General features: G+C 52.6%; 1 protein-coding gene across 2 annotated transcripts in view; it reads right to left on the reverse strand.

The window, feature by feature from the left end:
• The window catches only part of PLB1 (phospholipase B1), a 119,616-nt gene that overhangs the window by 22,349 nt on the left and 71,158 nt on the right, over nucleotides 1–26,109 (reverse strand). For both annotated transcript variants that reach the window (XM_059660227.1, XM_059660228.1), the window contains exons 27-44: nucleotides 24,844–24,948; nucleotides 24,628–24,723; nucleotides 24,324–24,395; nucleotides 22,992–23,030; nucleotides 22,431–22,491; nucleotides 21,435–21,493; nucleotides 20,427–20,500; nucleotides 15,951–15,994; nucleotides 14,704–14,812; nucleotides 13,304–13,355; nucleotides 12,863–12,943; nucleotides 12,263–12,328; nucleotides 11,264–11,364; nucleotides 10,121–10,202; nucleotides 9,372–9,476; nucleotides 8,023–8,118; nucleotides 7,282–7,353; nucleotides 1,651–1,716 (exon numbers count right to left, since the gene is read on the reverse strand). In XM_059660227.1, the coding sequence (XP_059516210.1) occupies nucleotides 1,651–1,716; nucleotides 7,282–7,353; nucleotides 8,023–8,118; nucleotides 9,372–9,476; nucleotides 10,121–10,202; nucleotides 11,264–11,364; nucleotides 12,263–12,328; nucleotides 12,863–12,943; nucleotides 13,304–13,355; nucleotides 14,704–14,812; nucleotides 15,951–15,994; nucleotides 20,427–20,500; nucleotides 21,435–21,493; nucleotides 22,431–22,491; nucleotides 22,992–23,030; nucleotides 24,324–24,395; nucleotides 24,628–24,723; nucleotides 24,844–24,948 (1,380 nt within the window). The remainder of the gene's footprint in view (nucleotides 1–1,650; nucleotides 1,717–7,281; nucleotides 7,354–8,022; nucleotides 8,119–9,371; nucleotides 9,477–10,120; nucleotides 10,203–11,263; nucleotides 11,365–12,262; nucleotides 12,329–12,862; nucleotides 12,944–13,303; nucleotides 13,356–14,703; nucleotides 14,813–15,950; nucleotides 15,995–20,426; nucleotides 20,501–21,434; nucleotides 21,494–22,430; nucleotides 22,492–22,991; nucleotides 23,031–24,323; nucleotides 24,396–24,627; nucleotides 24,724–24,843; nucleotides 24,949–26,109) is intronic.

Below are 26,109 nucleotides of genomic sequence, written 5' to 3' on the forward strand. Positions count from 1 at the left end.
CTGGTCAGGGCACATACCAGAAGCAACCAATGAATGCATCAATAAGTGGAACAACAAATCTCTCCCTCTTCCTTCCCCCGCCCCCTCTCAAATCAATAATAATAATAATAATAATAATAATAATAATACAGAACACCTTTTCCAGGTGCTGGAGGAAGGGATGGGTGGGAAGCAGAGGGCATAGAAATGACCAGTATCAGCAAGCTGGGGGAGAAACAGAACCTCCTCCCCAGCGGTGCAAACACCTGTATATCTCCAAGTTGGCCTGAGGGACAAGCCCAGTGCTGAGCTCATAGTAGGGCTCCACAAACAGGCACTGACTAGTTGGCTGATTTGGAAGCTCATTTCTTCTGTTTCAATCAGATGATGACAAAGACAAGCCTTCTTAAAAACACTCTTCTCACCAGGGAGCAAACTGAAGCTTCTTTTAAAAATTATTTGCTTAATTTGATATAACTCAATTTATGCCAAGGAACTTCTCAATTCATCACATGCACAGATTCCTTCTTCTGTGTGGATGCTCTACTCAAGTCAAGAATGTGTTTGTTGTGCCTATGACAAATATCGGGGGACATTATAAAAAATGTTCTATAGCTGTGAGTACTTCAGAACTATCTCAGCCAGCTGCTGAGCCAGAGACACAGCTGGGGTCTGTCACAGGGGAGAACCACACACTGCAATGTGCCCGGGTACCCTGGTGTCCTGTGAAATGCAGATGCTGATTCAGTAGGGCTGGGGTGGTGTCCAGGACTTCGCATTTCCAACGGGTTCCCAGGTAATACTGATGTTGCCTGTCTGTGGCTAACAGAGCAAGCTATTGAAGAAAACCACACCTTCTAGGCCTGGGTTTCCAACTCTTCTAGCAGCAGGAGCAAAGACACGTAAGACAGAGGACAGGCCTGGTGTGGTCCAGGATCCTCTAGGCCAGTGGTCGGCAAACTGCGGCTCATGAGCCACATGCGGCTCTTTGGCCCCTTGAGTATGGCTCTTCCACAAAATACCGACTTCTGCGCATGGGCCATGAAGTTTCAATCGCACTGTGTGTGCGCGCCTGCACGTGGTATTTTGTGGAAGAGCCACACTCAAGGGGTCAAAGAGCTGCATGTGGCTCGCGAGCCTCGGTTTGCCGACCATGGCTCTAGGCCATCTTTGGAGTAGTAATCCTTAAAGCCGTGGGCCCTGCGTCCTTGGGGTTCCTCAGAGCCAGTACGATTACCTGGAACCCAACCAGCCTCGGGACCCACCTAGATATGCATCAGCTTCCTGTTGGGCCCGGCCCCTGGAATTGGGGTTCTTTCTACTCGGCTTGGCTTTTACCTTTCAGGAAGTCAATGGGACATCATCCCTATTGCCTCCCCTTCGTCCTTTGAGAAGCTGAGTTGCCTAATCAGAAATGATGTTTGTACAAAGGTCAATGGGCACTGCCTCTTGTTGGCTGCTATTGTCAGGTAAGCACCGGAGAACGTGTTAGGACAATCCTGGAACTCTGTGGTTCAGGCGATTTTTTTTTTTTTTTTACATTTCCGTTTTCAGTATGTAAGAAGGGCACATTTCTGCTTAAGCTAACACTCGGAAACCTGCATCCCACCCGAGTCACTGGCGGGTGGAATGGTTTGTCCCTGAGAGAGGCGGACATGCGTCGGGAGTTACCTCAATGGCTGGCTTGGTGGGGTATGTGTAGTTACTGTTCCGCAGCGTTCTCAGGAAAGGCTCATTCTAGGAGAGGAAAGAAGCCACCAGGAGAGGTTATCTGACAACATCAGAGGTTGCTCAGGAAAGATAAGAACTAATAATCCTGTCCTCTAGATTTTTTTAACATGAGTTTTCTGCACTCAAATAGGAAGACCTGTGTAAACATCACTTTGTTCATTTCCTAGAGGGGTTTTCATATCATCTTTGGCAAGGGATAAAGGAAAGGCCTAAAAAAGGGTCATGTATGTATGTTTTATTCAGGGTTCTAAGAACATCTCCCGAATCATCACACTGATCTGTTTTCTTTCCTTTGCAATTTCTCTGGCATGAGATTCATATTATAGCAATTTTTTCTTTTATAAAAAGAGTTATGATTATCAATTTGCTTTTAATGTCTTCTTCCCCCTTCATTTCAGAAGAAACATGCTCTCTTCCGTTCTGGCCCTGCCACTGCCTCTCTTGCATCCTGATCCCATTCACACCATCACGTTCCTGCCGGGCATCAGATGTGAGTTTGCAGACCCTGAAAACCCCCACTTTACAGATGAGGAGCCACTGAGGCCCAGAGTGAGCAAGGGATCTGCTCCAGGCACAGAGCAAATAGTGAGTGAGAACAGGGCCTGACCTGACTGGGCAGGCCCCGCTGACCGGGACTGGCCTGGTTCCATTCCTCACACTGTCAGGCCTGGGTGGTCAGACATGGAGGAAGGGGAAGACAGGGACTCAGCAGACACCTTGAAGCAGGGGTCCTCAAACTTTTTAAACAGGGGGCCAGTTCACTGTCCGTCAGACCGTTGGAGGGCCGGACTATAGTTTAAAAAAAAACTATGAACAAATTCCTATGCACACAGCGGCGGCAAAAACACCCGGCGGGCCGGATAAATGTTTTCGGCGGGCCACATGTGGCCCGCAGGCCGTAGTTTGAGGACCCCTGCAGGATAGAATCTACATGTGCCAAAGTCTCAGCCCCCGACATGGGCCCTGGCTCCCTGGGCACCACACACGTCTCTCCTTCCTCCTGAGTGTCAGCGTTCCTGCTGACACATGGGCTGGAGGAGTACTCAGGGCCAAGGGCAGGAAGTGTGCCCCGGACCACCTGCAACAGCGCGAGGAAAGAGGCCTCACGCAGGCGTGCCACCGTGGCTAACCAGGCTTGTCTCCGGCTACTGTTATTTAGCAACCCCCGAACATTCACCATCACGAGGGCAACCTGGGAGCATTCTATACATAACTGGCCCATTTTCATTGAGACCCCCTGTGTTCAGAGCACTGTGCCGAGTGCTAGGATGAGGGGAGGATAGAAGGAGGTGTCCAACCCAGCCGGACAGGGTGCGTGAGAAGCTGCCAGGCGGCGGTGAAACGTCAAAGAATCGTGGGCCTGGAGCTAGTCCCAGAGTGGTAAGCGCAGAAGAACCAGAGGGCAGAGACACACCCTGCTCTCCCGGAGGTGCTGAAAGTCAGACTGGAGAGTGTGTCTGGTCATATGTTCCAAGGGTTGGGAGAGGAGCCAGAGAGGGACAACTGAGTCAAAGGGTCAAAGGTCAGGCAGACACTGGGATTCAGCAGGGAGTGAGGCCAGACCAGGAACAATAAGAACAGGTCCAGGGCAGCGGCAGGCGGGTGGCCAGGCGCCCGGGGTTTGTTTTATTGACCAGAGGCTGCTGGTACGTGCATGAGTCAGAGTGGCTTACTGGCCTGGGGTTGAGCAGATGCCGCGGAAGAGAGAGGCCATCGTTTGATCTGATTGGCTCTCTTAGGCTCCGTTGGGAACACCAGTGAGCAGAAGGGGAAGCCCATTAAATCCCAGCACAAGGAAGTCTTTGCAAAGATGGTGTGGCCTGCCTGGGGGTGGGGGCAGAGCCAGGACAGCCACCTGACGTGAGTCAGCACCATGCGTCAGAGGCTTCGGGAAAAGGTCACGTTCGTCTTGGCTGTGTCACCAGGTTTAAAGTTCCACCGTGAAGGAGTGGTGCTTCTGGCTTTCTGTCTGTGCTGCTCAGACCAAACCAGTGCGTACAGGCAGGTCTGGGCACCCCCCGGAGAGGGGCCATGCTCCAATGAGGCATGCCTACTACGTGAGGCAGGGATTGCGAGGCTGCTCTGCCCAAAACGGTTCAGGGAGAAGATCAGGGAAGGGTGGTAGGAGGAGGAGGAGGACATAGCAGCCATGACCTCTGACATCCCATCCCATCCCATCCCAAATGGGCTGGTTCATGACCTTCTAGGCTAGTTTCATAACCTGTTCATGAGTAGCCACTGCCCGGAGAGTACAGACGTGTAAGTGAGGCTGTGGTGATGCCTTGGGAGGGATGTGGTAGAAGAAGTCATTTATCCAACGAGAATCACATCAACAGGACTCCACGGCCCTCCTGCTGAGACCCTGTGGTTATAGAATTCCCTGTTGTTTTATGATGGGAAGGTAGGGCCAGATGACCTTTAACATGCAAAGTGCTAAGGATCTGAACAGGGTGTGTGTGTGGGGGGGGAGGGGCGCGTTGGAGGATGGTGGTGGTGGGAATGGAAAGCAGGGGCAGGTGGGAGGGGCAGGGAAGACTGCTATCGGGCAGGGGTCCTGCCTGAGGTTCCGTGCCTGTAGAATGGTGGAAACCACGACAGTGACAGAAATAGGAAAGCCCTAGAGAGCACAGGGTTTGGGAAGACAGATGTTAGTGCCTATTTTAACACTTCATACGCAAAGATTAGCTTCTGAATGAGAGCTTGTTGAGTTTGAGGTGATGGGGAGGTCAGGGCAGGATCAGGAGGTTTAGAAGTCCAAAGCATTCAGAAGGTAACAGTGTCCCCCATCTGTCATCCAAAATAGAAACACCATTAAACAGTACGCATAATGGAATCCAACAGACCTCGGCTTTTTCAAAAATAAAAGACTGGATGTGATATCGCTGGAAATCATTTTGGTTTCTCTTCCTCTGCCTCTCTCTGTGCATCTCTCTGGTTTCCCTGCGTAGCTGATACCCTGACCATCCCTTTAGGCTGCCGCCTGAGTAACCTTACAGCATATGGAGCATCCAAGGGGAAACAGCTCTCAAGGGTTAGACACACAGAGGGGAGTTTGGGAAAGAAATAAATGAAGACACAGACTGGGGCGTCTCATGCAAAGAAAGTTAACAGGAAGCCCTGGAAATGGACAAATCTCGGAGTGAGGGGATGGGGAGAGAGAGATGAGAGAACAGGGCTGAGACACAGTTGGAGAATGTCCACACTTTCAAGGCTGGAAGAAGAGAAGAGGGACATTAAAAGAGACAAGCGCCTTGGCTGGATGGCTCAGTTGGTTAGTGTGTCGTTCCCAAAAGCCAAGGTTGCGGGTTCGATCCCTGGTCAGGGCACATGTAAGAGTCAACCAATGAATACATAAATAAAGGTAACAAGTCAATATCCCCCCTCTCTCTCTAAAAAAAATTCAATAAATAAACATTTTAAAAGAGATAAGAAGGGGCAACAACTAGAAAACAGAACAATGGGGTGCTTTCGCATCCAGGAAACTCATGGAGGAGAGAGTTAACCGTCAAATGCTTAGAGAGAGCAAGATGAGTAAGAGCTTAGAAAGGACTGGGATGGTCTTCAGCCGCTTTCTTCCAAGTCCGAGGAGCCACCACCAGCTTCCTGAGTTAGGGAAGGAGTGGGCAGAGAGGTGATGCAGGCCGGAAGGGGCCCATAGTCACAGTCCACAGAGTGGCTATTGAAAAGCTGGCTGTGAAATCATTTGTCCAACCCGAAAGTCCATTAGAAATCCATGGAGTGTTAAGGGCCCAACCTGGCCGGGCAGAATGCACTTGCAGTTGCCTGGGGCAGGGGAGGAGCAGGGAGGAGTCCGAGAAAGCTCCCCATTGGCTCGCATCCCTCCCGGCTGGGTCCTGCCTGTCACCTCTATGTTTAGACACAGCTAGGACTAAAATACGTGCTGCCTGGCCCGTCAGCTCACACGGAGATGCTGGTGGACTTTATATAGCTCCCAGGCACACGGGAGGGAGCAGATGGGACCTGAGGAACACAGAATGCTACATTGCCTGGTGCGGTGAAATGGGGCTAGCTGACAGATGGAGCCTTTGGGAATGGGCCCTGGGGTTGCCTGGCAACCGCTTCTTCCAGGCTGGGCTTCTAGGGCTCCAGAAGGGTGGATTTGCTCTCCTCTGCTCACCCAGGCCCAGCCAGGCTCTGCCCAGGAGGAGGAGCAGAGCCCACCATGGCTTGAGTGTTGGTGGAGCAGTAACCTGTTGGGGCTCCTTGCCTGGTCTGGGTGGGGCAGAGAGTGGCAGAGGTCCCCTTGAGGCCCATGGTGACCCAGTGCCGAGGCTCCAACCTGGTACTTGACAAATGTCTGTGCGGAGGAAGAGCCATGACAGACCCCTGGAATGGGCTGCTATTACTTTTACTATTTAATGGAAGGTTGAATGGGCAGAGTGGACATCCGTGGCTGATGCTCAGTATGACCATAGGGGTGGTAATAACATTGAAACATTGCTCTGAGTCCCCAAGTACCTCCACTACAGAGGTGGCCTGGCTCCTCCCCTCGGACCCCTGAGCCATGCTCAGGACTTAGCATGAAACCATTTACACCTGGCACAGCAGGGTCCTCTGGGCCTCCCAGCCTTTTGGCCAGCAGCTGGCCTTTGAGTGGAGGCATCCACGGTGCACTGGTTGTTACATCATTGGACTATCTCCTTTGCTCCAAGAACCAGACCCAGCAACCGATCCCTCTGCTGCCACTGCCCTCACTTCTGCATTCCTTCTTCCCACCACTCTTGATCTGACGAGGCTGATGGCACAGAGGCTGAGCCTGGGCTGCAGACAGGGTGCGGGGGTCCCAGGGCCACCCTCTCGGGAGCCCTGGCAGACACATGGGGGCGCTGCAGGGCCATTCCCTGTCCTGCCTGGAGGGTGGGAGCTGGTGATGCAGCCGACCCAGGAGGGAAACCCAGCGACCAGATTGGGTCAGGCCCCTCTGCTTCTATTGCCGCTGAGGGCTCTCGGGCCTCGGCCTTATTTGGTTAAAAAGTCATGAGACAGGGCCTAGCAGGGAGAGCTGAGGGCAGTGGGAACATGAACTTGCCTCTACCCAAGCCCCAAGGTCAAGTTGAACAACCACGTACATTTCCTCCTTAAAAGGAGCGAGTCCTCACCCGAGCCCTCACAAAGGCCACTGCGACTTGCCCTACTCCACACAGCTCCCAGGCAGTCCTCTTGACCCCCTTTCTGCTGGGAACCCCCAATTCAGGCTCTACAACCACTAACCACAACTTCTGACCTGCTGGCTTCCCGCTTGGCCTCCCCCTGCAGTCTGACTCTCCTCTCTGCCCCACGTGCCACTGCTACAATGAACCTTGTCATCCTTCTGGCTTCCTGACTCCCCTGCTCAAGAATCCACCTTCCCCACCCTCATCCTCAACCCAAAGAAATACGTGCTTCTCCCCTTCCCATTCTCATCCCCTTCCTTCCGTCCTCCAAAGTCCACCTGCTTCCAGTTGATGGGCAGATGGGCAGGGAGGAAGCTGGGGAGGAGCATGAAGCGGGAAGGGCGAGGTCAGCGCTCTGGGCTGCTGGGGAGGAATGAGGCAGGTCCCCCCTCATTACCTGCGTGGGGCAGGAGAGGGGTATATCTGCTGTCAGGTCCAGGGTATCCGTTTTCCTTCCTAGTGGTTCGAGCTGTTTGGGGAAGGAGAGAGAGACACAGGTGTACTCATTTGTTTACACGGAAATGAACATCTCCCTGCGTGGGAAAGCTTTGGCTTCCACCCCTGGCTCTGCCTCTTGCTAGCGGTGTGATATTGGGCACGTCTCTTAGCTTCTCTAGGATTCAGCTTCCTCACACATTCATGATACAGCAGGGCTGTTGAGAAGCCTCAATGAGGCAACATGGCGTACACTGCCCAGCCTAGTGCCCGGCACATAGAAGGTGTTGAATATACGTGAGGGTTCTGCTTTGCAATCATGTACGAACCCCTCATCGGCACAGAGGAGAGGGTGTGGCCAATCCTGGGGTCTTCAGGACTCTGTATTTTCTTTTTTTTTTTTTATTGCTTAAAGTATTACAAAAAGTATTACATATGTCTCCTTTTTTTTTCCTTCCCCGCCCTTGACAATCCCCTGGCCTCCCCAACCCCCCAGTGTCTTATGTCCATTGGTTATGCTTATATGCATGCATACAAGCAGGACTCTGTATTTTCAAGTCCATAGACATGTACAGCTGTGCCAGCCACTGCTCCTCCTCTATACCTTGCTGGCCAAGGGAGGCCAAGAACTAGCTCCAATCTATGGGGTCTGGTGTTTTGCTCTAGACTAGAACCCCAGAGAAACGGGGACACCTCACTTTACCATATTGGCCCAAAGGGCTCTGGAGAGCTGGGAGTGGAATTTCTGACTTGGGTGGATGCAGTCGGGGGCGAAGAAAGACATATCCAAGCGCCCATCCTGGAGGAGAGAAATAGACTTCCTCAAGATCCTGCTGGCCCAGAGGACTGGTCTGACCCCTGATGGACCCCTCAATACCCTTCTCACCTGGGGGTGCTCTGAGCCACCGGGAGGGCCTGATCACCTCAAGAGGGAGATCAGAGCAATCCCACAGATCAATAGGCTTAGGTGAACCCAAACCCCACCGTCCTTCTGGCCCACAATTTCCCTTATTTAACAAAAAAAGTATCATATTTGTTTTTAGGCAAGTTGGTGTGATGCCCTAGCCCAGTGGTCGGCAAACTCATTAGTCAACAGAGCCAAATATCAACAGTACAACGATTGGAATTTCTTTTGAGAGCCAAATTTTTTAAACTTAAACTATATAGGTAGGTACATTTTTATTAACTTAATTAGGGTACTCTTAAGGCTTAGGAAGAACCACACTCAAGGGGCCAAAGAGCCGCATGTGGCTCGCGAGCCGCAGTTTGCCGACCACGGCCCTAACCCATGCCATGCTTGGGGGAATGAGATCTAGTCCCTAAGGGAGCCTTGACCAGCCAGCTGGGAAAAGCTACTTCCCAGCCATTGACCAGGTGGTCCCGGTGGACTTGGTGGGGAGAATGGGGCCCACCCTCAGGGCAGGTCTGGGCAAAGCCAATACCAGGGCAGTGTGCCAGCTTCCTTTCTTGAGGCACTCAAGGTTGCTCAAAGCTCCCTCCAATTAGGTGAGGCCCTTAGGTTGGATACCCAGGTGGAGAGAAGCAAGTCCCTGCTCGGGTCCACTCACAGCTCTTCTGCTCAGAGTGGGAGTGTCAGGTGCAAAGCAAGCCAGGGGTGGACACTGAATACTCCGGGGCCCTCCTTTATGAGTTTAGTGCCATGTGTATGTGGCAGAAAGGGAGTATTCTGGAGCCGGACATGTTCAAAACTTGCCTCTGTGTCCTGTATTTCCTACATGATTTTAGGAAGGCTACTTCACATCTCTGAGCCTTGGCTATAGGGGGATAATAAAACTCACCTCAAAAGGTACTTGTGGCAAGCACAGGGCCTGGCACATAGTAGATGCTCAATGAAACTGAGGCTGCTTTCCCACATCAGGCTGGTTCTGAGAATGCAGCTCAGCTGTTGCAGGGGGCCGCTCTCACCAGACCTGCGCCTGGAGAGCTGCCTGTGTCTTTCCCACTTTATTCACTCTCGTGGAAGCACGTGGCATTTCTGCCTTGACTTTCCTCTTCCCTCCGGGAACCCCATGGGGAAGGGCAGGGACGTACCTCCAGGATGGGGAGCCTGGTGTTGTGGAAGAAGGGCTGCAGCACCACAGAGAAGTCCTCCCGTGTGTCGTAGCGGCCTGACTCCACCAGCTCAAGCATGCTGCTCTGGGGACACACCCATGGGTGCCTTCAGCACAGGCCCTAGGTGGCCCAAGAGCCCACTGGGGCAAGGGTGGGCAGAGCTCCACCTCCCTGGGAAATGGGGGTGATGGTGCTGCCTCAGCCCTTCCCTTGAGCTGAGCAGGCAAACACATTTGATTGCAAAGCTCTTTCCAGAGAATTGGAAACAGGTTGGGCCACCTTGTTGTTTTGCTTCTAAGTGAACTGCAAGCTCTGAAGGGCCAGGCGGAAAGTCCCACAGGAATAGAAGCCTGGGAAGAGTCTCCAAAGAGCCCCCAGGCTGGGGACCTGCAGCCGCTCCACCTGTTGAGGAGGTGAGGGGGCAGCTGGGCCCCCAGGTGCAGGGGAGGGGAAGGGGGTCCCATGGGGCATCCAAGGCTTTTGTCCTCCTCAGGCCCAGCGTTGGGCCATGGGGCTTTGCCACCTAGACGCCTTTGGACCCACTCCAACCAGGTACCTGAGACGCCTCAGCCATGTGGGGCTGAGGAAGGGGCCTCGATGGTGAAGTCCCCCCTCAAACCCTGAACAGCTCTTCTCTCCCCTGTGTGCCTCCCTCCCCTCGGGGGCTCTGGGCTGGTGTGTTCAGTGAGTGTAGGGACAACACACCAAATGGTGCCTTCTTGTCTCACCTGGTAGGCTCTGGTGATGGCTTCCAACCTGGCCAGCTCCAGGGAGTTCTCCCGAGGGGTGAGCACGCAGTTACACAAAACGCTGCACAGAGAGAGAGAGGCAGGAGGGCCCGGAGCCGGGGCTCTGGTCAGGGCGGGTTCTGCTGCACCAGCAGCTCCCTGAGCCTGGGCTTAGGAGCCCCTGTGCCTGAGGCTCTGACGCACGTGCTGAGCGGGCGGGTTTCAGGCCTGACCCAGAGACTGGATAAGGTCCCGAGGGTGCATGGATGAGCACCCTCTTGTATGCATAGAGCACAAGTGGTGCTCTGCAGGCGCTGGGCCAGAAGCAAATGAATTTAGGCAATGACAGTGCAAGGTTTAATTTTTATAAATAAAATACGCATCCTTTGATATTGGGCCTCCCATGCTCAGGCCCTCAGACACCTCCTTAGCTGGCACTAGTGCCCAGTGTGTCGTTTATTTTGTTATGAATTATTTCATGCCCATAAAATGCACTTCATGTTATCAGCCCAGATGGCGTGGCTCAGTGGTTGAGTGTTGACCTATAAACCAGGACGTCACGGTTCGATTCCCGGTCAGGGCACATGCCTGGGCTGTGGGCTCGATCCCCAGTGGGTGGGGGAGGAGGTAGTGCAGGAGGCAGCTGATCAATGATTCTCTCTCATCATTGCTGTTTCTATCTCTCTCTCTCCCTCTCCCTTCCTTTCTGAAATCAATTTTTAAAAAAGAGAGAGATACTATCTCCAAAACACTCAGGACAGTGCCAAGTTCACAGTAAGTTCTGTACAAGTACTTGTTACATAAATAAGTGAACATATAAGGTATCTTCTGCTTCAGTTTCACCATCCCATGCTGTCCCCCCACAGGCTGGGGCACCCCGTCCCTCAAGCACTAGCCTTTGCCCCAGCTGGCCTCTCCCCTGGGGTTCCCTCATATCACAGACACCCTGCTGACACCCTGAGGTTGGATAAGGGGTGAGTCATGGCTCCAACCTCCCAAAAAGGGGTGGCCCTGGCACAAGGCCCCTTTATAGACTGGGGCACATGAACAGACCAAGTCACAAAGACCCGAAGGAGTTAGCGCTGCATGAGCCAGACCAGGGGTGAGCACGCCTGCAGCCGAGGGCAGCCAGCACCTGCCTACCTGGCCTGCTGCACTGGGCACTTGTCTGGGTTTCCCAGGAACACCTGCCGCATGACACTGGGGCTCATGAAGTCCACAAGGTTGACCAGGGCCCTGGGCACCTGAGAACAAGGCCGGGGGTAAGAGAGGGGCTCCAGGGGCTCCTCCCTCCAGCTGCTGAGTGGAGTTTGGGGAAGCACTACACTGGGCCTTCACCTGGGATCCTGCTGGCCATGCGCCCACATGGCTGCCGTGTGAAGGGGGCCCCCTGGGATGGGATGGGGTGGCAGACCCAAGTCTAAATGCTGCGAGTTCAGCTCCGCTCAGCCATCAGTTAGTGAACCCAAATCTGTCAGCTTTAGTGGGAGAGGTACCTTTGACCATTTCTCTCTAGCCCAGTGGTTCTCTGGGTTGCACATTAGAATCACCTGGGAACCTTTTTTAAATCCTGATTTCTGGGCCCCATCCTCCGGAAATTCTGTTTCTTTGTTATGGGGTGGGTCCACAACATTAGTAACAAAGAAACAGAATTTCTGGAGGATGAGGCCCAGAAATCAGGATTTTAAAAAGGTTCCCAGGTGATCCTAATGTGCAGCCAAGGTTGAGAACCACCGCTCTGGCCCCACCTGGACTAACTCTGCTGAGCAGGTGTGGACTCGGCCACCCTGAGAACTGCCTGGTGGTCAGAGTGGCTTGCCTCTGCTGGGGTTGGGGACAGGGCACATTGCTGGGCACTGGACCAGGGAAGGGCCTGTTCTGGACACACTGTGTGGCCCAGAATTCAGTGCCCAGCCTGGGAGTCACCCAGCTGCTGCCCCCAGGGAATGTCCCAGGTACAGGTTGTGGGGACAATTAGCACCCACACTGCCTTCCCTTGTCAAGCTGAGATCCTTCTGGGCTGATTCCAAATGCAGCGAGGCTTGCCTGTGCGCAGGCCCCAGCCTCTAGAAAGGGAAGGAGCCTGCACCTTCTTTCCCGCATCCACCTTCACCCTCTTTGTGCCTGAGCCGTGCCACCCACCTCTCTATGCAGGGTGTCCAAGGCGTTGCGGAGACGGTCAAAAAAGTTGGCTGCAGAATAGAGAGTCTGGGAAGAGACAGGAGGGAGAGGAGGAGCTGGTTAAGAGGAGAAGGTGGGGGGGGGGGTGGAGGGGGGAGGTGAAGGCCCCCCTCGGCTCCAGCCCCAAGGACTCGTTCTTCCTCTGGCCTCTAGCTGTCACCAGCTCATCGTTGGAATCTGAGATGAGCAGTCACTGTTATCAAAGATGGGCCAGCAGAAGGCTGGAACCTTCAGTAGGAGCTTGCGTTCAGGGGCAGAAATAGAGAGTCCTCTTCTAACTGCTTGGGGGGTTCCAGTCTTTTTCTTTCTGAATTCTTAGGAATTGAAAGGGGGGCGGGGTAGAAGCACCATCAGTCTGCCACCTGCTACCCTCACACGACCTGGGGCATGGAGGTGCAGCCAGAAACCTGAGGGTCATGGGGTAAGGAGTGTGCCCGTGCACACACACACATAGGTGTGGTTGTGCAATCCGAGGGTTGATTCTAAGGATTGTCCTCCAAGAGGAGCTGCCAAGCCTACAGGTCAAAGTCAGGAGACATGAGCAGGCCCGGCCCCCGTTACCGAATCCGTGCAGTAGGCACATAAGTCACTGCCTCCGATCAGCACCGTGATGACCTTCCAGTCCTCATGGAAATTTACTCTCTGCACAGAGGGAGAAAAATGCTTGATGATTTCCAACAAACAAATGCAAAACACCACAGCGCTAAGACTTCCTTGTCCGCTTGAAATAATAAAACCAGAATCGCAGAGCTGAAGGGATTTTAGGGGTTTATTTATAGGTCACAGAATCTTAGGAGGGACATTCAAGGTCATGGTGATCAGCCACAAACCTCTCCGCATTGACATGATCTCCTCTGAAGGGTGTCCAGTGAGGGCCACCCTACCGCTGCTTGAATGCCTCTAGTGGCAGGGGGCTCACTGTTTTCATAGCATACTAGTCCGTTTGGGGACTTTTGTGGGTTAGAAAATTAGTGTTTAAAAGTAACCCTAAATCGGACTCACGGGATCATCTTTCATCCGCTGCACCAGAGTCTGGACTTGGCTTGTAAGTTCCCTGAAAAGGAGAGGAAATGGGTCCTGTTCAGGAACAGTGCCTGGGTTTTCCCTCCTGAAGGGCCTGTCCTGGAGGTTCCCAGGGCAGGAGCCCCACTGTGTGAGCTGGCAGAGGCCCCGCGGCTCACGGACAGAGCTCCTTGCCTGTTCTGGAGAGTTATCACAACCAATAACCCTTTGGAAAGCCAATGGAGTGTTTTTCCTAAAGCTGTAGTCAAAGGAACTGCCAATTCTGATTGTTACTCATCATCTCCTTTCTAGAACCACACGTGCAAAGCACCTTTTAGGATTCCATGCTAGGAAACAACATGTAGCTTTTGAAGGACTGGTTGAGCTCCTGAAATTAGATCTTTGGAGCTTTGGCATGCTTCCTCTTTTTGCCCTGGCTGCCGGGAAGCTCACAGTGTGATGCTCAGGCACAGGAACTATAAAATGCTCCTCCTGACAGAGTGGTTTCCTCTCCCCCAGTGGCTGTGGTTTTTCTCTTAAGTATACGTTATTTTAAAAAATAAACTTATCTAAATGCTTTTAGAAATAAAAGGAGAATAAATCACACTGCACACGGGTGCAGGTTTATAATTTACGAAAGGACTGGATCCCGGGCATCCCGAGCTCCCACGAGTTCAGGGCCCTATGGGATGGATCCACAGCACGGTGATCTGGGACCCGACGGTGGGTCCGTCTGCCCCTATTCCCATTACCCAGGCTCAGGAAACAGGTCCGGGGCTGTGCCCATCAACCCGAGGGCATGGGCGTCAGAAAGAAGATGACAGTGTGACAAAAGCACAGCCGCCGGGGCCGAAATAAGGGAACCCAGGCTGCTGGGACCCCTGGGACCTCCTTGGGTGATGGTCCTGGGAGGCTGAGCACTTCTGCTTCTGCTGCCTCCAGCTTCTCAGCGGCATTTCCTGTCAGCTCCGCAGTGGCTAGTGACAGGCCGTGACGTGTTGCCCCGAGGCCTCCGGCCGCCGAGGAAGGAGGCTCTGGCTTGCCCATCCCTTTGCTTGACCCCCTTTGGGGGAACTGCCACTGGTCAGGCTTTGGGGAGAGTGAGCCTCTCTAGCGCCATCACGCCACGGGGAGTTTAAAACGTTGGCTAAGGCTGGTCAGTTAGTCCAATGACGAGAACATGCTGCACAGGAGTAAGGTCAGGGGGTCAGCCCTCGGAGCATGGGACCTGCCCCAGCTCCCGCCTCTCTACGAGGCACAGGGCGGCCGGGGAAGGGAGCGCTGAGAGCCTCCCAAATCACTGCTGCACGTGCATAAATGCCCCCTTTGCACACGCAGGGCAGTATTACCCTGAAAGGGGGTGCCTCCCACACCACCCCCCGTCCCCCCCAAATGCGTACTCAGCCTTCGCGCCTGGAACAGCCTGATTGAGGAACGCGTTGGTGTCATTGGCATTGCCCGTGCCCAGTGCGTAGCCTGTGAGATCTCTGTTGAACTTCCGAAGGATATCTGTAAGAAGAGGGGGAGATGGGGCACGGACCTTAGGATGGAAGGCCGGGGTCTCCGCCGGTCTAGGGCCGCCAAAGTGGGCTGCGCTACCACTCTCACACAGCCCGGGGAGAGGACAGGATGGGCCAAGACATCAGGGCCTCCCGGCTCTCTCTCTCTCTTTTATTTTCTTTACAATTCCCAGAGAATTGCTCAGAGAACCCTCACTGTCCCATTTGCTTGTCTCCTCACACTCTGGGCCGGTTGGAGAAACGGAGGCTCAGAATGTCTGGTGACTTGCCCTTGGTCACTTGGCAAACACATAGAAAGGACAGGGCTTGACCCCACGTCTTTGGGCTTCAAAGACAGTGTTTATTCCACCCCCGCAAGCCGCCTGTCCACATGCCTCTCCTCTCATTTCTTTATTTTATTTTTTACAGAATATGAATTCAGTGTTTGGTTATGCATAGATTATCTCCATTTAAAATTTAATACATGCCTCACTTATACAGCCTTTTTCTGTCCCAGGTGCTTTGAAGCAACAGAGGCATTCGTTAGGAATGCAGAAGGCAGAGCTGAGAAAGGAGCAGTGGCGCCCTAACCGGTGTGGCTCAGTGGATAGAGCGTCGGCCTGCGGACTGATTGGTCCCGGGTTCGATTCCGGTCAAGGGCATGTGCCTTGGTTGCGGGCACATCCCCAGTAGGAGGTGTGCAGGAGGCAGCTGATCGATGTTTCTCTCTCATCGATGTTACTAACTCTCTATCCCTCTCCCTTCCTCTCTGTAAAAAAATCAATTATATATATATATATATATATATATATATATATATATATATATATATATATATATGCGCGCAGTGGCAGCACAAGTTAACAGTGTCATTGCTGTTCTGCAGAGAGCTCTGTTAGATCAGGCAGGTTCGTGGAGTTCCAAATAATGTGTCTAAAAATGATCATAATTCATTTATGTTGGCCAGAGAATGACCCTTACCCAGACGGGACTCTCAGTGTATTTACTTGTCAACAAGCCCCTCCTCCCAGGTCAATAGCAGTCAAAGGAAGTCGCCACTTCCTCCTTTCTTAGCTGAGAAGCATCTCAAGACACCCGAGGGTCAGATTCAAGGAGCGGACAGACTCAAGCCCCTGGTGGTTACTTACTCGGCAAGGTGGTCACGGTCTCCAGGGAGCCATCTCCTCCTGAACTGTAGGGAGTAAGCCAGTGAGATCACATCAGTACATAGGTATGTTTGTTTGTTTTTAGCATCCATGCCATCAGATGTGCCAGACCCACCTGTCTCTTTGTGTTTGAGGGATTCTGAGCAAATCTGAATTCCCCAATGGGTTGGTTCCCCCCAAATCCAGGATTTGAAGGCAAAAGAGAGCTATTTCTTCTCTCCAACAAATCAAGAGGGAGAGAACTTAGCTGAGTATCTACTATGTGTCCAGCCAGGAACTCGACTCTCTGCATTAGTTATCTCACATTTCCCAAGCTTATGAGGTAGATGCCACTATTTCCATTTTACAGAATAGAAAGCTAAGGTTCCGTATCTAACGGCTACTAAAACCCATACAGGTCACAAAAAACAGCTTGAGCTGGAAACCTTCAGAAAATGGATAAACTTTCTGTCTAGTGTGGAGGTCAATCTCACACTAGTCTAATTTCATCTCATCTAACAGTTTCCTGGCCTTCAGTCTAACCCTAAGACACTCAAAATCTCCTTTCCTTTCCTGCATTAAAATTGAAGGAGAGAAGTATACCTATTTTAACAAAGTCCAATGGTCAGATGTACTGCATTTACTGTTGTTTTTTCCTGCACTTCCCTCCTCAATCCCAGCCTTAGTCGACCCGTGGTCGGCAAACTGCGGCTCGCGAGCCACATGCGGCTCTTTGGCCCCTTGAGTGTGGCTCTTCCTAAGCCTTAGGAGTACCCTAATTAAGTTAATAACAATGTACCTACCTATATAGTTTAAGTTTAAAAAATTTGGCTCTCAAAAGAAATTTCAATCGCTGTACTGTTGATATGTGGCTCTGTTGACTAATGAGTTTGCCGACCACGGGTCTAGACCAATAGATCATGAAAACACAGTGTTTAGCATCCAGCCCACTAGGAGAGGCTTCCAGAGCACAGGCCATGAGTCAAAATCATGGCTGTTTTTTACTCAAGGAACGCTTGGAATGAAGTTGACTTTCATACCAGGGTGGTCAAGGGCTTACTTAAGCCAAATGCTCAGCAGTCCCTGGTTGTGGAGAGAGAGAAGCCAGGTGAGCCCTGCCCTACCACCTCACTCAGGTTTTTCTCTCCCACCTCCCAAAAAATGTCTGAACCTAACATGGCTGGTGGTTGGGCATTTGTATGAGCTTCTGATTCTTTTCCAATTCTGCACCAAGCTGTGCTTTAGCTGCTTCTGATCCTTCTTTCTTTGAACTAAAAGCACTAAATCAGAATACTCCACACTTACAAGAAAACGATAAATCATGCACTTTCTCTAATCACTGTGTTCTCACTCTGCTTCTTTTTTTCCTTCAATAAACATGGAAACATAAACAGAGACATACATAAACACACAGGTCAAGTACTTCCTACTATAAAAGGTATCTTTGTTCTAAAGTAAGTGTTGTAGCTGATCAAGACCAATAGGCTACGGAAATCTCTCTCTCTCTCTGAGCCCATTTTAGAGTAAACATTTCCAGGAGGTAAGAGAGAATTATACGAATAAATATGGAACGGGAAGTTTAAGCCCTCATTTTGATCAGAACGATGTGAAACATGAACGAAAACGGATCCATATGAACAGCTAGTCTACAGGAGAACTGCAGACTCATGTCATGGGGATTACACCATGAGCTCAATATTACACCATGAGCTCAGCGGCTGGGCTTGCTCCTCTGCTGCCAGCACAGTGCAGGGAAACGCAGAGTGGATGCTCAGTAACACTGGCCGAGGGAGTTTCAGTAATGTGAGGCTGAACTCATTAACAAGACAAAGAAATGCATTTTCTGGTAAGTAAATTTTATTTTGGTCCTTTGAATGGTGTCCAACAAGCAAACTGAATTCAACAGAAGAAAAGGCAATGCTCTGAAGACCTCTGGCCTGCCGCACCGTGAAGCTATGATTCTCACAGGTCAACGGGCCTCAGAAATATTCTCAGCCAAACCTCTTGCTCATGGCCACCCACCTCCCAAGAATTCTGAGTCTGCTTCTCCCCTGTCCAGCTCCCTGAGGCCCACGCTGTCCACTTCCCTTGGAGGAGGAGGCTCGAGTTGCATTTTAAATTTTCCTAGGACCATTCACTGTCTAGTATTTCCAATCTGGGAGCATTATTGACTTCAGGAAATTGCTTTGCTCAGATTAGTCTAGTACAGAGATCCTTAACTTTTATTCACCTTATGGCGCACATAAGCTAATTGCTAAAATGCTTCGGCACACCAAAAAATATAATTTTGGCTGATCTGACAAAAAATAAGTTTACATTTGATTCATTCACAGTGATGACTGACAATCTCAGGGAAAAGAAGTCAGTCCCCCTGACGAAATAGTCAGGTATTGCATGTTTTAAAATTTCTGTGGCACACCAGGTAAAAATCGCTGGGCTAGTATGTGGACAGTTTCCAGGGGATGCTAATAGGTATACAAACAAAGAAAGCATTTGGGGGTTAAAGAAGGACTGGATTAAATAGATACAATTTTAAAAATTTTTCTTCATTGTAGATAATCTCAGAGCCTTTAATATGCTAACATGCATGTGAATTCCCCAGAGGAAGGATATAGTAGGTATCGTTTCCCCAAAAATACAAAGAATTTTTCCCTCTTCAGGAACGTGGCTGGGGCTAGTGTTCCCTGGAACACACTTTGGGGAACAGTCTATATATCCCACCATGCGCCAAGCTGTCTCTCAGACTCGGACCCAGAGCTTTATCTTTAACACATGGGGTTCGTGGGGCAGGTATTTGAAACATTTAGAACAAGCAAAGGGTTGAAAGGGCTAGCAGCCATTGAACAGATGAGGCCTTGGAATGAAAACTCCAAGACAAACATGAGTTGCTACTGGACCTCACTTGTAGGAAGAATCGACACAACGGCCATGTGTTCCTCCTGCTGCAGAGAGGAACCTTTCGCAGAAGATGGCCTGTGTGTATCTGACTCTCGGAACCTGTGCAGCCGAACGGTTTGTAAAATTGGGCAGATCACCTCCCTTCCCCGACTGCACGCCAGGCCCAGCGTCTCCATCACCCGGGGGCTGCCGCATCTATTTTCTGTTTCCCACGCTGGGATGTGAGGCCATGGCCTCCGTTGGCTAAGACTAAATGCAGCCGCCACAGCCTCCGACTTTTTCCGGGTTGGAATGAGCTCTGCTTCCTTCCTCTCCCTCGGGCGTTTCTGTGTCTCGCAGCCTCAGTAACGTTCGGGGCACAGGGGTCCGGAGGGGAGGCTCGGTTTTGCTCCGAGGCAGCCTGCTAGCGACCACTTACCTGGCTGAGGTATGTGGGAACCTAGGGGACATCAGGGCTGGGAGGCGATTCCCTGCGCTCTCGGGGTGATGTCCTCATGCTACCCACACCCTGGATCCACTCTGGGGGTGGCCACAGGCTGAGTGAGGACACCTCTCTCACCTGGCAAACCTGTCTCTCTGAGACTGTCCTCAGGGTTGACCAGAGAACTGTCACAACCCTAATCACCCCAGTGTTCCCTCTCACTTTCTCAGAAGTGAATCATTTGAATTCACTGTGAAGGAAAGGGAGGAGGAGGCAAAGGCGTCACGGGGCCACCCAGCTTCTTGTTAGCACTCTGCCCCCTCGTGGCTGGCTTTGTTCTAGCTGCTCTGAATCCTGAGCTAATGGCCAATGACTGTGCCGCGTGCTTCAATGCGAACTTTATTAGGAAAGAAGCTTAAGAATACCCACATCTAACCCGCTCCCCTGCTCTTCTACTTCTGTGGCTGGAAAGTTCTCTCTCTCCCTTTCCGCCTACCTAATTGCTAATCTGTCAAGACACGACTGGGGTCCCACCTTCTCTGGGAAGCCAGGTTGGTATTCCCCCTTCTGCCTCCCTGTAGCCCTCGGCCACCTTATATTCCTACAGAGCACTTGCCGGATGAGCGTACGCATTTGCCTGTGTTCCCCATACAGCCCCCTCATTCCACGTGTGTTGGCTGTGACTTTGTCTCGGTCATTTCCTCCCGAAGTGTCGTGCATTGTGGAGTTTTCTGTATAGTGTGTACATACACGTAAAGGCAGAGGTGCGACTACAGACCGACACGAATGGATACATATAGACAGTAGACAGAGACGTGGTGCACATATACACGCAAACGGGTGGGTGAAGACTCAGAGAGCTGGTGTTTTTCGGGTGCATTTCATGTTGGATTTGCTGAGCCAGGAGTCGGATAAGGACCCTGGTTTGCTTTTCTGCACAATTTAAAAGAAAAACGAAAAAAAAGGTCACCAATAGTCAAAGATCTCCCTTCTCACCGCATGGTCACATTTGGCAGACATACACGGAGGTTTTCCTTCTGAAAGCCCCTTCCAGACCTGGTCCCAGCTCTTTGGTATTTATGCATTTACAGGAGACAGACCCCCCCCCCCCCATCTCTGGGAGTGAACGTGGGATGGGAGGGGGTCAGGGTTAACATTACCTATATGACAGCCCCCGGTACTGAGTGGTGACATCAGGAAGGTCGTCTGGTTTGGAGCCAATTCCATTGCCAGCCTTAGGAAACACACAAAAACCCAGGGAAATCAGCAACTGAGAGAGCGCGGAGGCTGCGGGTGTGCAGGTGGTTCCCAGCCCACGCATCGCGTGTGAGCAGAACGCTGGACGGGAGTCAGGAAAGCTGGGCTCGCGGCCTGCAAGCCGCAGCTGCCTCCTCACCGCACAGAGGGCCTGGCTGGCTTATCTGACAGGGCTCTGCTCATGACCAAATGGGATCAGAGTTGTAAAAACCGGTTTGGAACGCCGCTGAAGTGCTTTACGAATGGGAGACACGGTTATGGTATTACTATCGGCATCATGCTCTGGAGTTCCCCCTAAGCACGAAGAAGAGGTCATAGATCAGGGTGGGCTGCAGTGGGCAGATTTCTCATGAACTTTACGCTTCTCTCCTCCCCCTTCCCTCCCCACCCCTGCACCCCACTTCCCGCCTGGGACCTTCTGTAAGGCAACCCATGGCTTTAGAAGAGCTGCCTGACCGCAGCCCTCTGGGATGGTAGAGCCCTGTTTCTCGGAACTTAGGATCAGCCTTCAGCCACAGCTCTGGAGCCGCTGCTGCTCTCCGTGCGATGCAAAGAGGAAAGGGTTATGAGCTGCTTGTAAAGCATCATCCAAAGGAGACGTGCACCCACACGGGGAGGTGTAGGAGATTTTTTGAGTCACAGTGGCATTTTTGCAACGGTTAAGAAAGTGTAGTTAGGTGTTTAAACCCTCCACGACCTGAGAGAATTCAGTTCACTCCTGAAAAAGACCTCCCTTTGCACACCCGAGTGAGAAAGGGGCTGCGAAACAAGCCATCGCCATGTTCTTAGATGGACAAGGCCAGAGCAGAGAGGGGGACACTGCAGGGGTCAGAAGCGCAGGCCCTGGAGTTGGCACTGGCACCGGGAGCTGACGCAGCCACCCCCACGCCACCCGGGGCCCGAGTCCTTACAGTCAGAGAATCCCCCAGAGCGGCCACAACTCGGATATCTGCCGGTCTCAGGGCGTGCACTGGAGAGACAAGTGGGCACACTTGAGTCTGCGGGAAGGAAGCTGCAGTCGGAGTCTAGTGCTTCTTTAAGAAAGATCAGGAAAGCCAGCGCAGGGGCGCTGGGGCCTCGCAGGACTGAGGGTCCATGCACCCTGAGGCAGGGGTTATATAAGGACAGACTTTCCCCATCAAGAATCCTGGGCCTATGGGAGGGAGAGGTGCAGGGAGAGAGGAAGAAAAGGGGATGGAAGGAAGGATGGGAGGAAGGAAGGAAGGGAAGCAGGATGGGAGGGAGCGGGGGAAGGAGGCAAGATGGGAGGGAGGGAGAGAAGGCACAGCGGGATCCCACCGCCGTGGTGCCAGCTCTCAGGTGGAATACCAGCTGTGACCCCAGTGCACAACCAGATGGGCACTGCGCCATCTGAGATGCAGGTCAGGGCCTGATGCCCAGCCCATTTGGAGCTGGTTCTGGATTTCCAACAACAACTGAGAAATAATCAGATCAGGCCTTCCTGTGCCCCCAAGTGCCTTCTAAAGCCTCCAGGGAGCTTCGTGGCCCTGCAGGCGACAGGGATCGCAGAGCCTGGAGCCCCAGGACAACTCATAGAGCTGGGTCGCTCCTGGGACTCCCTGGACCCCCCCACGCCCCTCCTCTGGGCCTCAGTGAGGTCAGGCCACCGGGCTAGGCCGCTGGATGGGAGGTCACAGGGCTCCTCCCTGTGCTCCCGTTAAGGGGCTGACGTGGAAGGGCAGCGAACAGTTCCTGGCCTGGCCACCTGAGGACTGCCAGGTGAGACATCTCACAGGGCAGAGGCAGACAAATCGGGGACTTGTCCCAGGCGACCGCCCAGACAGGAAGCAGGCACTGAATTACGTATGGAAAATGCTGTCAGAACATTCATTGGCTCCTACGATCTGTGGAGAGCCCTGGGTCCTGGCGTATCGCTGAGGGCTCACCTGAGGTGGGCGGTGAGGCCGAAGGGGTTGTGTCCCCGCACAGCAGCTGGCTCCCATGACCCTAAGGGCATAGAGTGAATCTCAGGGGTGGAGGGACCTGAGCGTCAGACCCGCAGAGAGCTTTGACAAACACAGACTCCTGCCCCCTCTGCCTAGAAGGAGGAGCCTGGAAGGGCATTGAGGAAGGCTCCCGAGGTGATTCTGAACATCAGCCACTCCGGGATCTGCTAACCTAGTGCAGACCCCTCCACCAACTAATGCAAGAACGGGGGCATCAGCAAAATGACCCCCCATCCCCCCTCCCGCTTCTAAAGCAGCTTTATGGGGAGGATGGGGTCTTCACCTATGTTTTTGCTGACGCTGCGATTTGACAGGCTGGGCCCATTCTGGGCTGCTATTGATGGAGCTTACCCCGCCCTGCACCCCGCCTGAGGTGTAGGTGGACGGACTTTATAAAAGACTGTGAACCCCTTGTTCTCACCCACCCTGTTGGGCCAGTCCTAGCTCAGGGGCCGCCCCATGCATTGGCTGGTGAGATGAAAGAAAGCAACAGGCAGATACCTGCACGCTGTTCTTGTAGGTGCTCAGAAACGGCCAGTCCTGTGAGAAGAGGGGGGTGAGCAACCACGGTGAATCCGGCTTGCTTCCTGCTCGCCCACTCTAAGAGGTGCTGACCTGAGCACAAACACTTAAACACCTGTGGCCTCCCCGCTCCACACTGTGAGCCCCTCCCTGCCAGGCTGACCCTGGAGTTCCTTCCCAGGACGCACTGGGGCCCTCTCTGCAGCCCTGACCCAACCTGAACTCACAGGAACAATTAGAATAAACCCTGCTCCTGGGAAGACGAGGTCTGCTCTTCACCTCCCACCCAGCTGGCTGGGCGGCTGTGTCACCTCTTTCTCAACCCTGCCCCTCCCAACAGAGCACCACTCTCTTCTAATACAAGCCCTGTCTCTACGCCCTAGGCCCCCTTGCCACCCTCTGCCACTCCTACCCTGCAACAGCCTGATCTCCTTCCTGCCCAGGCAAGACAAGCCAGGCTCTCTGAGGTCCGGCCTCACGCAAGCCCAGCTCAGTGGGACCCGCTGGGAACACAGAGGAGCTCACATACGCGAGGGAGCAGCTGCAGAGGCCCAAGAATCTCCCAACAATATGGGAGTGAGCATGGGGGCCTGATCCGCGTTGCCTTCCTGGCTAATGCCTGTCTTCCCAGCTCCGGCTTCCAAATGACCAGCCCACCCCCTTCCCAGCAGATGTTATTCTGGTCTCAGTTCCTCGCTCTTCCCATCGTGCCGTGGAGACAGTGGCCACATGGCGATGGAGTGTCCTTCTGTCCCATCCTGCCCTTGACCTTCTCCCCACCCCCTCGCCTTCCCAATGAGAGCTGGGTGGTGATGTGTGTTCCTCTTTCTGCCTGGAAAGAGCAGCTCGTAGCCCAGGGCTGTGCCAGGGCTCGCTGTGCCAGGAAGAGATGGAGGAGCCCTCTAGGGCAGTGATGGCGAACCTATGACACTCATTTTGAACTCATTTTTTTGGTTGATTTTTCTTTGTTAAATGGCATTTAAATATATAAAATAAATATCAAAAATATAAATCTTTGTTTTACTATGGTTGCAAATATCAAAAAATTTCTATATGTGACAAGGCACCAGAGTTAAGTTAGGGTTTTTCAAAATGCTGACACGCCGAGCTCAAAAGGTTCGCCATCACTGCTCTAGGGCCTCCTGGCCACAGGGCTGTCGTCCATCACAGTCCAACCAGACAGGGCACTGTGGGTGTGAGTAGGCGAACAGAGCTGTGGTGTACAATGAACTGAGAAACCTTAATGCGACGTGAAAAGGCTGGAAAAGATGCTTCAGATGGAGCCGTTGCAAGAATGTGCTTTTACTGTACCTTGTTCGGACATGTGATATTGATCTTGCTTTCAAAATCATGCTGTCTTGCCTTCTGGCCAACAGGTTCCAGCTAAACCAAGAAGCAGGAAGGCGGGAGTGAGAAAACAGGTGGTAAGAATGGGAAAGTCAGGCCGTGGGTGAGGGCTGGAGAAGGGAGCGAGGGACAAAGACATGGATCTACTATCGTTGCTGTGCCGGGACTCACACAGCCTGAGGGACGGGCCTCTGAGGTCCCGCGAAAGCTTGCTGGAGTCTTTTTCTTAGCAGAGGAAGGACGTTTTTCCCGACCTCGGTCATCTTACCATGTTGTTCCAGAGAGCACTGCCCGAGTGCGCGTGAGACTTCTTGCTGAAGTGGAAACAGTCTGGGGCGAAGAAAGAGCTGTCCGGCAGCCCCTCCTGGGCACAGGGCAGAGAAGAGGGGCTGTGTTAAGACACGTCGGGGAACACAGATAATGCTCAGACACAGCTGGGCGCCAGCTGTGCCTCCCATTTCTCCACGGTGCGTGCTTTCCTTACCGGGGTCTTGGGCAGGTCCACTTTTTCAAAGAACGGCTGCACAACCACCGTAAAATCTTCCCTCGTGTCATATCGCCCACTCTCGACCAGCTGGTGCGTCCGCTCCTGCAGGAGGCAAACGGGATGGGGTCAGGGCTCGCTGCATCTGCTCCGTCTTTGTGCCACCCTCTTCTCTGCCACAGGACGAAGCGGAGTCTGGACTTTGAGTAAAATCGGTCTGCAGCCAAAGCTCAACTGGTCAGGAGTCAGCTGGTATTTTTTAGACCAGCTTTTATCTCAACCCCTGTCCTCAGCCTCTGCTGCCATTGCATACATTTGACCTTGGAATGTAGGGAAAAACCTAAGTCCATCAGCTTGATCCTCTTGTAAAGCTCTTGATTAAAATTTGGGGAGAGGGCCCGGCTGGTGTGGCTCAGTGGTTGAGTGTCAACCTATGAGGCAGGAGGTCACGGTTCAATTCCTGGTCAGGGCACATGCCCGGGTTGTGGGCTCGATCCCCAGTGTGGGGTGTGCAGGAGGCAGCTGGTCAATGATTCTCTCTCATCACTGATGTTTCTATCTCTCTCTCCCTTTCCCTTCCTCTCTGGAATAAAAAAATATGTATTTTAAAATCCGGGGAGGGGTACATATTTGATTAAATGACTTGTTGGGATAATCCTTACATTTACTTTATTTCTGTCCGACATTTGTTCAGAAAATCCAAGGTGAGTCCACAAGGCCATTGAACGCCTATTTATACAGCATGTGCGTGGTGTGTGTGAGCCGCTCAGGCCTGTCCAGGAAGGTAATGAAGCTGTCCCTCTCACAGCTTCCACTTGGGCTCAGTTCCAGGAGGACCAATTAACCCAGTTCTGGCTCTCGCTCCTGCCAGACTGCCGTCTCACTGCTTGCCAGGTGCTCACCATTCAGGGCCGAAACCCTGGCTACAGAGGGAGGTCAGGTTTGCAAACCCGAGAACATTCGTGTGGTCACTTCAGAAGACACTATGCACTTTCTTTGCCCAGGGACAGCCAGAAAGAGAGCCCTGTACTGGGGGTGCCTCAAGTCTGACCTCCCAGGGGAGTCTCCTGGTTACAAGCAGAGCCTCGAGTAAGGCAGAGGGGGTGCGATGCCACTAGCTAGCCGGTGGATTTCAGCAAGATGCTTTCCTTCTCTAGACCTCTATTTCCTCATCTGTAAGTGGAGGATGTTTGGCAAGACCTGGACCATCACTGAAGTCCTTTCCAATGCTACTGGTTACTCCACGGATCAACCACGATGGCTCAC

Source organism: Myotis daubentonii, chromosome 12, assembly GCF_963259705.1.
Source record: "Myotis daubentonii chromosome 12, mMyoDau2.1, whole genome shotgun sequence".
In the NCBI taxonomy this organism is placed as follows: Eukaryota; Metazoa; Chordata; class Mammalia; order Chiroptera; family Vespertilionidae; genus Myotis; species Myotis daubentonii.